Here is a 12010-nt window from a genome sequence, read left to right as displayed (position 1 = left end):
TCTGAATTATTCTTTTGATTTGCACGCTATCCTAAGTTCTTCTAGTAATTTTATGAAATTGGGTCGATTGACACGGAAGATACCAAGTGGTCCTAGGGCACCCCCCCATTAATGAAATAGCAAATGCCCCCTCTTAATGAAGAGTGAGAATTTCCCACCCCCCCATTAGGTCTACATCAATCCTTACTTTTTTTACCGATTAATGAAGAATGAGACGCGCAGGCGTGGCTGGTGAAGATACTTCCTGTTGATCGAGACTAGCCGGAGAAAGGAACGGTAAAGTATAGGTTTTTGGGGAAATGAAGGATTTGACGATGATGATGACGACCACGATGATGATTATGCTAATGGGGCCAATCAAACTTTAATTTTACCCCACATAAGCCTTGCTTTTCAGGACAAAAGCGACAGGATATACGAAAATCGACGACACGCACACGAGTTTCCGAATGGTAAATGTCGGTAACCGACGTAGAGATCTTGATTCACGAAAAACATTTACACAATCCGAATTTGATTTTAGGGGACAGATCATCATCAAGCAAATTTCAATTATGATGCTAGCATTCGCAGCATCTTTCAGGTCAGTTGGGAAAGTTGTCTCATCTATTATGATAGTAATATATTAATCAATAAAAGCCAAGTCATGATGGACACTAACTACAATCATTAGCTTTCTAGAATTTTTCACCAAACTTTTTTGGCAAAAGGATCACGTTTTTGGGATGTGGTAACTACCCATTTCATTTATCGCGACGTAAGTTTCAACGCACATCTCAAAATGAACCCACTACCTACTTGGAGAAGAGAAATGATCTCCACTTTTTTTAACCTAACTCTGCAACCATCGCAAAAGAACTTAGGGAGTTAATCTCACTCTTCATATCTAATCACTTCAAAACACTTTGAAAATTTCGGGATCCATGCTCCCTCAACTTTTTTTTGTCCCTAATTTTATCAATTAGGGAGGCCAGGCTAAACATTTCATCTTTTTTTGGGGGGTCAAGACTCAAAAAAACGACAGACGTTGTAGGGCCGTGTGTTATGGAGGGGACAACACACGGAATCGATGGCCTTAAATTCAACGAGGTGCACGTGGGAAATCTCATTCCGCTGGAGAAAAGTGAAGAGACTTCGCGCATCCTCTCCATCCCCCCCCCCGGCCCATGTCACCAAACCATGACCGTCCCTTCGGCACTGCGTAGCCAGGCACTGTTGACTCCCACCACCGACACTGTGCGCGTTCCCCGTTCAGCGTGTTGTCACTCTCTCCCTCCCTCTCCCCTCTTAAGTTTAGATTCGATTTCAGTGTCCCGAAGCAGAAACCGGCCCGACATCTCGCGACGACGATAAGCATTTGTCTAAACGCGGCATGCCATGTGTAGTCATTTATGCATCGTGATGAGAAATAGTGCAACATAGCGAGCGCGATGTCCATGCAAGCAGATTGCGTGACTTCTTATATAACACCGGCATGGACACATAATACGCAACATGACACGACATATCGATACGTTGTTTTTAAAAAAATTAAAGAATTCTAACACATTCGATAAGTAAATATATATTTTATATATAAAAATATAAAATAAATAATAAAAATAAAATTAACATATAATTAATTTACACTAAAAATATTAATTCAATATTTTTAATATAATTTATTATTTTAATTTGACAAATTCAACTATATTATCAATAAAACTTGGAGAAAAATAAGCAATCCGTATTCTACCATCTATAAAATTTAGGGATTTGTGCACTACAAGTCTTAAAACTTATCGATAAAGTGCAATTAAGTTATAAAACTTATCAAATTTGTACAATCGAGTCATTCCGTTAGCATCATTAATTTATTTGATTGAAAATGCTAAAGTAGTATTTCTAAATTAATTAATTTATTCTATGTGGTAATGTTTTATTACCTTTTTCTTTAAATCTTATTTAAAAAATAGTAAAAAACTTCTAAAAAAGCTAAAATAATTCTTAAAAAAAAAAACTAGAAAAAAAAAGGCAGGTCTTGAAAAAAAAAAGCATGTGGGTGGCTGGGAATAATTCTAAAAATACAAAATTGGAAAAAAAAAAAGGCAAGGTCATGGGTGGCTAGGCATGCCGTTGCAACCGTTAGAAGGAGCTGGCGACCTACATGGCAAAGGGTGGTTGGCCTTCGCCGACCTAAGCAAGGCCCAGGCGAGGGTTGCCTAGATCTGGGCAACATCAAGCCTTGTATGTGGCTAGCGAGCCTCCCCAGCCCTAAGGAGGCCTCATCGACCCCAAGTGAGGGCCGGCGACCCTCGCTAGAGGGCATGGCGTCACCTACATCTAAGTGAGCCTCGCCGGCCCTTGCCTAGCCAATGATGGCCTCACTCGGGTTGGCCAAGGCTGCCCCCACTCTACCAGGTTGCCGACCCCCTCCGACAATGACAGCGGCACCCAAATCCCTACTTTTTTTTTTTTTTTCATATATTTATATTTTGACCTTTTAAGTATTGAATTTTTTAAAATTGATCCCGTGCTTGTCGGAATTCCGGACTTGCTTGTTGGACACGTGTCGAAGTGTTAAACACGACACAAAGACTTTCGAAGAGTGTCGACGCTACGTATGTGACTTTTATGATTAATGTCTATGTCAGATGACTTTGTGATTCCCCAAATCAAATTTGAAGTCCGAATAAGATATCCATGTCTATCTACTTTTCCCCAATTATAGAGTCGACTCGGTTTAAGCACCCAATCATATAGTCTTAGGATATCGGATTTTGTCCACCTTTTTCCTACGTTGAGAATTCTCCTTTTTCCTCTATAATTTGAACCCGTTTCCCATGTAAATTTTCTTTTTGCCTTATCCATCACGGACCTTTCACCTTTTTTTTCCGTCTTGTTTCCATTTCGTCCCATCTCCTTCTGTCCCTCTCAAATGCTTTTTCTCTGATCCGAAGAAAGTGGAAAGCGTCGGTCATGTGATTCCCACGTCAAAGAGCCTTATTGGCGAACTCAAGGGTTCAGCCAAACCGTAACCATTTTCACATCCAATCATTACGGTCTCGTCGGGATCGTCGTACTTATATGAATTCTTTCAAGCCGGTTTGGAGATCGAGGACAGGTCCGTAAGGGCGAAGGAGCCGTCGTCTTAGGAAAAGATTAGTCAAGTATTTGAAAATTCTCGAACCCACTATTATGAAGGAGAAGAAGGGAAAGATATAGAACGCGAGCATAGTAAATCGAACAAATAGTGGGGAAAATTAAAATAAATAAATAAAGGAATAAACGTTTGAAAAATCATACGTTTATTATACGGTGATCAATTTAATCATAAATTTTTTAATTGTACAAATTTAGCTCTAATTTTTTTTTTTCTGTTAATATAGTCATTTCTATTAATTTTTGTTGAAAATTACTAATGCAGATGCCAATGCTCATGTAGACAATTTTTATATATTTTTAAAATTTTATGATTTGATTTTTTTTTCTTTTCTTTTTCATTTATTTTTTCACTATTAAGGGTCGATGAGATGGAGGCTTGTGAGCCTGGCTGAAGCCCTCACCTTGCCAAATTTGACAACAGCATGGTAACCCTTGCAAAAGAAAAGGAAAGAAAGGAGTAAAAAGCAAAAAAATAAGAAAATAAGAAAAATTTTTGCAAAAGCCATTGCCTCAATCTTGCTATTTAGAACAATCAAATGTTCACATTAATAATTTTCGATCAAAATGGATCAAAATAATTATATTAACTAACTTTTAAGGTTAGGTCAGGGATTTGTCAGATAACTTTCCTAGAAATAGCATCCCTCCCTACGACACCAAGAGCAAAACGAGGAGGGCTGTTTCCTTTTCTGATCCTTTGTTTCCGGACTATCCTCCTACTTCATTTAAGTGAATTGTCCTTATTGATGGCCTAACGATTGGACACCTCCCCTCCCTCTAAAACCCTCTCCTTATTTTATCAAAGGGAAAGGGGGGGGAATGTGTCGGCGGCATTATTTCCACTAATGATAAGTAGAGGAACGGTAAGGTCCACTGACCAAAGCAAAATCAGAGGCGGAGATAGATTTTGGTTGAATCCCTTCTCAACCCTTTTTGCTCGGCTTGAAATCCCGCATCCAGACAAAGGCTGGTGAGAGATCGCTGTCTTGCCTCTCACGTCACAGCTTAATGGCAGTCACGGCCCGACCGCCACGTGGCGGCCCTTGATGCCAACTGGGCATCCGCCATCTGTTCTTCTTCTTTTTCTATCTTTTTTTGGAGACTCGATATGGAAAATTAAACTAGTTGTCTTCCACATTGCTTGCGTTACAGGGAATGGTGCGCAATCTGTCTTCCGCTTCGGTGTCCCTCTGCAATACGTTTCCTCCTCTTTCCTGGGTTGACGCAATACTTTAATTTATTGAACCATAATGGAGGAGAGGGGAACGTCAGATTGCCTTCGTTTCTGGACAAGTTTTCTAGCTGTTGGAGAGCTTCGATGAGCTAAGATAGGGTGTGATGGGATCTCGGAGAAGGGGATGTGGTTTGGAGATGCATGATCCATCTGAGAATTTAGTGCATGTTTCGTAAGGGCCATCGGTTTCGAATCTAGTTCCACCTTAAAAACTAGGAACCGACTACTTAATAATAAAAAATACTAGAATTGATAATATTTTTAGGGTTTATTGCTTTTTCAATAAATGAAAAATATATATTATTTTTTTCTTAAAAAGAGTTAGTTTGATTTGTCGGTCTATTCCAGTCCGATTCCCCCCGGAATCAAGAACCAAACTGACAATCACCAGTTTCATTTTTATAGAACCGGAAACCGGACCAAACCGGCCAAGTCAAACCGGCCAAGTCAATTTGGTTTGGGCGGTCCCTAATTTTGGCAGTCCGACATGATCACCCTAATGTTTTGAGCTCCTGATCTGCTGACTCCACAGCGATCGGATGACAGTAGATGAGGAGGTCGTGGCAGGATCTGAAGTTTGTCTTGAGCCAGCCATGGCTGAAAAGCTTCAATACCCAACATCTTTTGAAGAGGGGCCCGATCCGCTCTCCTGATTTGGGCCTAAAGGGCTTGTTCAAATTCAGTTTTTTTTTTTTTTTAATTTTGGAGGGGCCGGAAGTTCACTGATACACTCAGTCATCAGTTTCAACCGTTGCTCCAATAAGGGTCTTTCCACAGTTCCATGACACAGAGAATTGAAAATTTAGTAGGGCTACGTTTAGTTTACATTCACAGGGAATCAACTAACTCCTCAACATATGAGAGAGAGAGAGAGAGAGAGAGAGAGAGAGAAATCTGATTGTGTAAATATGTTCTTGTATTATCTATAGTGTTACAGTAATTCGATTGGAATGGAAGACCGAGATCACATGCTCTCGAAAGGTTTGGATTGCTCCTCCTAGCAACAAAATAGGAGAATTTCTCAATGCACTCATACTATCAGAGATCTATACCATTAACTAATAAGGTCTGCCGAGAAACAAAAGTGCAGCCCGAGAGGAAGTATAGAAATGGCCAATCGACTCAAAGATGGTAAAATGATCACAGAATGCAAATCATAGAACCTCTTCGAGCTCGAAGATAGAACTTTAGAGCCGGAACGAACATAGGTTGAATCAGTGCCACGCTAGGAATATTTCTATGAGGAAGGATAAAACATCTTTTCCGCAGCTGAAGGAAGATGCAGTGGGAGGGCCTAAGCAAGCCTCTCGAGCTTGACCAAAAGAGAAGAATTCCAAACCAAAATTACACATCCTATAGCCTTTGGATGTGCCACGCCTCTTGAACTTAATGTTCCATACGTAATGGATCTTCCTGGAGGATGGGACTATACTCCTCATTCCTACTGCTTAAGCCATTACCAACACATGAGTGAAAGACATTGCATTTTGCTACATTCTCGTGAATATGAGATCTGAGGAATTTAACAGGTATATTCCCTTCTTCCTTCCTCCCATCTTTGCGCTTTCTAGTACCATCACTTGTTAACACTACCGGACAAGTGTAAGCCGTGAAAGTGGCATCCTCAGAATCAACCATATCCAGGTCAGCATCATCAATTGTATCCTCCACTATGCCCTCTTTATATGGGGAGAGGACAAAAGCATCTTCAAAATTGTCACCTCTTAGCTTGAAGTCTGGGAGCTCATACTCTATTCTTGACTTGCAAACTACTGCCTTCGCATGAAGCTTCAAAATATCACTGTCAAAGACTCTAATCCCTAGATCCTCTACAATCAGCAGCCACTCTGAAATACGAGAAAATGTTTCAAACCTCTGACTTGTTTTAAGTCCTCTTAATGTTTACAGCTAAAACAGTCATTAATCACGTATGTAGTCAACAAGTAATTCTGCATTAGAAGGACAATCGGACCCCCGTAGCAACTTAGCAAATAAAAGGTAGAAGAGCCGTAGCAGATAATGATATCGAAAACAGTATCAAAAGCAAATAAAGATATAAGAGGGACTCACTAATAAGTGCTGCTGGAGTCGATGCCGTTGGTCTGCTGGTTATTCCCCCCGGACCAGTTTGACAAGTCACCCATTTGAGCAATTGGGAAGGTAGGCAGGATTTAGAGACTGCATCCTTATAGGAGTCTACTTTGCTACGGTCACCATTTTCCCTACAGCCAGTTTAACACATCTCTCTCATGTGATGATTAAATAAGCAGGTGTAGTGAAGCAGGAGTGGTATTCATGCTCTCTCATACCTAATGAATTGCATGGCGCTTTCAGCTACCAACAACAACAAGACAGCCGAGCTCTTCAAAACCTCGTCACGAAGCTTTCTCCCATTTTGAGGGCTCAGAAATGGATAATTCACCATTATCAGGGCATCATATAGGACTTCTCGTAAGACAATTTCATCCTTGAATTTCTGCAGAGAGAAAAATTACCAAGCGTATATAAGAAGAGTTGGACATTAACTACGTCTCCATTAGCAAGAGCAACAGGATTTCTTCAGGCATATTTCAAATCCAAAAGTACCACAACAAGGTTATCTAGAGTTTTAACTTTAGACTGGTATAGCAAATATGAGACAACAGCTTATGAAGGGGTCCTTTATAATCCCAGTGTCCTCAAATGTCATCCAAATAACCAGATTCTCCCACATAATCTGGTTCGCACCATGAAGTGTAAAAGTGAATGCAGTTCACCTAGGAAATCGGCAAAAATCAAAAGCATGAACAATATAGTTAACTCTCATAGATTGAGCCTCTGATCCTTTTAACTCATGATACAAGTATCTTTGTCCAAAGTAGATCAACTGAGCAGGCAAGTAGATCAACTGAGCAGGCATTAAAAGTCATTTGTCTAAAGAAGTGCACGAGTTCTTTTAATTTTGCATAAAAGTCTTAGTGCAAGCTAATCTGCACACATGACTGTCTTTTGCTCTGGAGCCAGCTCCATGAAGATAAAAACGTAAGTATTTATCTCTTTCATGCAACTCAAAGGAAGACAAAAGGTCTGTATGACATGACTTGTGTTTTACCATCCTGATCAAGTGTTGTGTCTCCATTGGGATTTTATGAGGCTTGATTTAGCTTGAAATTCACAAAGTAAGGTACATAAAAGCTTCATGCCTCCTAAGTTTTAAGGTTAAGGGGGAAAAAACACTAAATGCACTTACTAGCAGCAATGTCACGGGTGTAACTGGATCCAAGAGCATGCTAAGAAGAGTACCTGACATCAAATCAAATAATGGTGGTATTGAATTATCAAGCAGGACAAATAATAGTGTATTAATTTGACAAAAATTAATGGTTGATTGAAAAGGGACAAATACAGTATTCAACACAATCGAGTAGCCAGTGGATGCCACGACCGGAGCCTCAGACTAGTTCACGACGCATTAAATCAATGTTCTGTCGATAATAGGAATCCTGCATGCACTATGGAACTCCGTTGAACGCTAATCACCTCAGGAATAACGTTCGGTCATAAACATATACAAATCTGAAAATGGTCAGACACATTACACCGACAGAGTGACGAGGCACTTTAATATTGCAAATGGAACTACAAGCCTGAAAAAAATCCAAAAACAAGCGAACCCGAAAACGTGTTTCTCACCGAAAAAGTAAAAGTTCCTAAATCCAGCGATGGTCTGGACGGCCCAGCTATGCATATCCCTCTCCAACTCGGCGCGCAGTGTCTGGGCATCCAACTTCAAGCACAACCTCAACAAAAACACCTCGGCCATGACAACCCCAGCCAAGCGCCCCATGCCGGTGCCGCAATCCTTACAAACCCCCATGCGAACGTCATCGCTGACGACCGGAAAGAACGATTTCGCGTCCTTCTTCGGCTTATCGACCATCCAGACACGAATCAAATCCAAAAAGCACGGACTCGAGGGCTCCAACTCATCCTCTTCCTCAAACTCCCCGCCGCTACAGATGCTGATGTAACTAACCACGACCTCCAGCAAGTCCTCCACCTCTTTCTTCAAGCTCCGCCGCTCGACCACCAGGGAGTACAGCTCGTACACCACCGGGGCGAGCACGGCCACCTTCTTGACCGCATTGCACGAGCTGGAGCACGTCACCAGCAGCTGGAACAGGTCCTTGACCCTCGACACCTGCTCCGAGGCGTCGGCAGGGCCGCCTTCCGCCGAGGCCGGCCGCGGCCGACTTCGCGGCGTGGTGGGTCAGCGCGGCGTAGAACCAGACGGTCTCGAGGGGCGGGTCGGGGAGGCTGTGGAGCAGGCGGGAGAAGATGGAGGTGAAGGCGGAGAAGTCCGGCGATCCGCCCCGGTACTCCAGCAGGAAGCGGTCGACCGACTCCTTCAGCATGGGGTGGAGAGGATCGCGAGGGCTTCGGCCGGTCGACGTCGCCGGATCCATGCCGAGTCGGAATTCCGGCGGGATTCGAGCGAATTGGGGACGGATTTTGGGAGGCGATTTGCTCGGTTTGGAAACCCTAATTTTGCGGGGCCTGCGCAGGGAGGAAGGAAGAAGAAGAAGAAGAAAGGGGGAAGGGAAGGTGGGGGCAGAGTTCGGTAACGGGCAAATTTTTGAATTTGGGCTTAAATAGAGAATGGCGTGTATTTTCTTTTTTTTTTTTTTCTATGAGAGGGAGGAGAAAAATTAATTCGAGATCAATTTATAATAAATTAGATAATGGACTAACGTGCCCATGTATGTTTTCCGAAAGGATTATGAGGATTATTTTCACGAAGATTATTATCTCAGAAGATAATGTCGAACTTTTTTTTTTTTTTTTTTTTTTGGTTGGAAAACATCATAAAGCTTTGAAAGTACCACACAAAAAGATAACCGTTTCCTATGTTAAATCCTTTTTTGCAAAGTCGATTTTACTACAAGATGCCATGTGTTGAGTTTCTATTGGCTGGCATGTCCAAGATGATGTGATGGAGAATATTATCGTACACCATCCCTTGTAATCGTGGCCACTACTCGGTACCTTCAAGATACGAAATGCACGAACGAACTTAATTAACTTGATTTTGTCCAAAAAAAAAAAAAATTAACTTGATCTGTTTTACCAAAAATTTAAAAAATCGATTTTTTTTTTCAAATAATCATTTCTCATAAATGAAAATATTTTTAGATATTTTGCAGAAATTTGAAGGTGAACTAAGAATTATGTTTTTATTTTTCCAAAGAGACGTGTATTATCTATGCATTATATTTTTTTATTGATAGATGGTTGAAATACATATTCAATGACATTCTAGGGAAAATCTAATGAAGGGATAATTTGAAGTGAAAAGTTGTCAATGTTCAATTTCTTTTTTGTGTAAAATCGCAAATGCTTTATGAGGAAAAAAAACATATATAGACAATGAAGGAGTGTAGATACTAGCATGTTAGAGTAAAAAAAACGCAATCTTGCTAGGCGCCTTGCTAGAGAACTACCAAGGACGGCCTTCACAAGTGGCAACACCCCTCTCCTTCTCGCCACAAGCCTACAAAACCAACTTGGGAAAGTAGAGGCCCCTCGGTTATTATCCCTACATTATGTAAGCTATACATGCATTATATTCTTTTATCAATAAGTGGTTGAAATAAGCGCCCTAAAAGAATAAAGAAATTTTTTTCTGACAAAAAAAAAAGAAGTAAAGAAATTTTTTTTTTTCCTTTTATATATTGAAGCCAACTTGCCTGTTCTTTGTTCTACTACTCGAAATATAATAAAACGAGACCTGAAAAATATCGGCATATTAGAGCACGCCCAGTGAGCAGCAAGAAAGGAACCCAATGTACTTGAAAGAGGGACATAAGTAGGTGATTACTTTTTTCGTTTTTTTTTTTTAAATCTTTGACTTTAAAGACAGAAACTATTCCAAGTTCATCTCTTGCCAGAGGACATCCACATGCTCTAACACCCGATTTGAAACCTCTTGAAAGCATCATGAGTTTAGATGCCACGACGGACTCGATCTTGGTTGTCAAGGTCTTGATGATTTAGGCACGACCTCCTTAGATCCTAGCACAAGGGCCAAGGTCTTGGGTCCAATCTCAAGAGATCCGGGCCGCCACCAAGTTCCTAACATAAGTGTCAAAGGACCCTAGCCTGAGCATTCTCTACTAGGTCCCTAGCTTTGAGCGACTCGGGCCTAATCACTAAGGTCCCAAAGCCTAGGCATCACAGAACCATATTAGGCACAATTGCAAGCATGGGTACCTAGGTCCCTAGATTTGGGTGCAAGAGTTGGGACTCAATTGCAAGCATGGGTACCAAGGTCTTTGGCTCAACTTCGAAGGACTTGTACCTAGTTTATGAGGACCTATGCTCAAACTCAATGGACTAGTTCCAAAATGCTAGTGATTTGAGCACAAAAGCTGAGTAATTGCATGTAGCTATCAAGGTCTCATTTGTGATTTATGTAAATCCAAACTCAAACGTTAGGGTCTTCTTTCTAACTATCGAGATTTAGTTATATTTTGAAAATTGATTTTTATTTTTAGAGAGGAAATCATTTCGTTGAGTTTAAGTTTTCCACTAAATTATGCAAATACTTTTCGTTTACTTATTTTTAGCGATCCAAACGTAGGAAAATGATTTTTACAATAAATTTTTGGCAAATCAAACCAACCCTAAAAGTAAAAGCTTCGAAATTGATAAAAGTATATTCCTGATCATTATTCATTATATTGCCTTTGGCATAAGGGCGGGGATTCTTTTGGTTCGGTTGTTAAAGTATAATGGAATAATGATTACAAATATACTTTTATTTATTTGAACGAATTCATTTAACGGAAGAAATATTCTCATCAGAAACACCCCACGAACACTTTTCTAAAACCATAATTATATGATTGACGGAAGTTAGTAATTACGATAAACAACATTAATTGTTTCATTTAATTTTTTTTATATAAATGATTGATATTTAGCATATTGACTGTATTATCAAAATTAAAAAAGAGACCGTAACAATTTTTTGAGCCTATGTTTGCGGAAATAATCTTGATACAAAAAACAAATTTTAATCATTACAACTTTGAGAAGCCACAAGTGAATAGGTAACAGACTAACAGTAGAAGTAACGTCTCCACGATAGTTGCTAGTCTAGTCTAGTAAATTTGATACTTCTATTAAGTAATTCAAAGGCATAAAACAACATAAAGTGGCGAGGAATAAATATACATTTATCAAGCACATATACCGTGAGAGCCGAATATAATATAAATATGGTCACAACAAAGAATTGAAAAAACGACTATGCTTTACTGGGAGTAAAAAAATAAATAATAATAATAATAATAAATTAAACATAATATATATAGACATATATCATTTGTGAAATAGAAGGAGAAGGAATTGTGAATTTAATCCCATGAATAAGCAGGCAATGAAGCAGTAATTGCTTTTTGGGTTACCTTCTCCAAAGCACGCTTGAATATTCTTGGCTTCATCTTCGGTAGAGCTGTTAAATGGGTGGGTTGGGTTGGGTCGGGTCGGGTTTGGGTCGGATCATTAATGGTCGACCCAAATTGACCCATTAACCCATTTTTGACCAATTTATGTCTAATGTAAATTTTCCGACCCATACCCGACCCAACC

At 40.1% G+C, this 12010-nt stretch overlaps 1 protein-coding gene across 1 annotated transcript; it reads right to left on the bottom strand.

Moving 5' to 3' along the window:
• Positions 1-5273: 5273 nt before the first annotated feature.
• Positions 5274-8627, bottom strand: LOC104437827 (the record flags this gene model as incomplete). The annotated part of the gene is made up of 5 exons (XM_010050871.3): positions 5274-6225; positions 6449-6600; positions 6688-6854; positions 7608-7660; positions 8051-8627. Coding segments are annotated over 5 exons (1410 nt in total), but the record flags the coding sequence as incomplete, so codon positions are not given.
• Positions 8628-12010: the final 3383 nt, after the last annotated feature.

The sequence above is a fragment of the Eucalyptus grandis genome, chromosome 3, assembly GCF_016545825.1.
Source record: "Eucalyptus grandis isolate ANBG69807.140 chromosome 3, ASM1654582v1, whole genome shotgun sequence".
Classification (NCBI taxonomy): domain Eukaryota; kingdom Viridiplantae; phylum Streptophyta; class Magnoliopsida; order Myrtales; family Myrtaceae; genus Eucalyptus; species Eucalyptus grandis.
The sequence above is the reverse complement of the archived record's forward strand: the minus strand, read 5'-3'. Positions and strand labels throughout refer to the sequence as shown.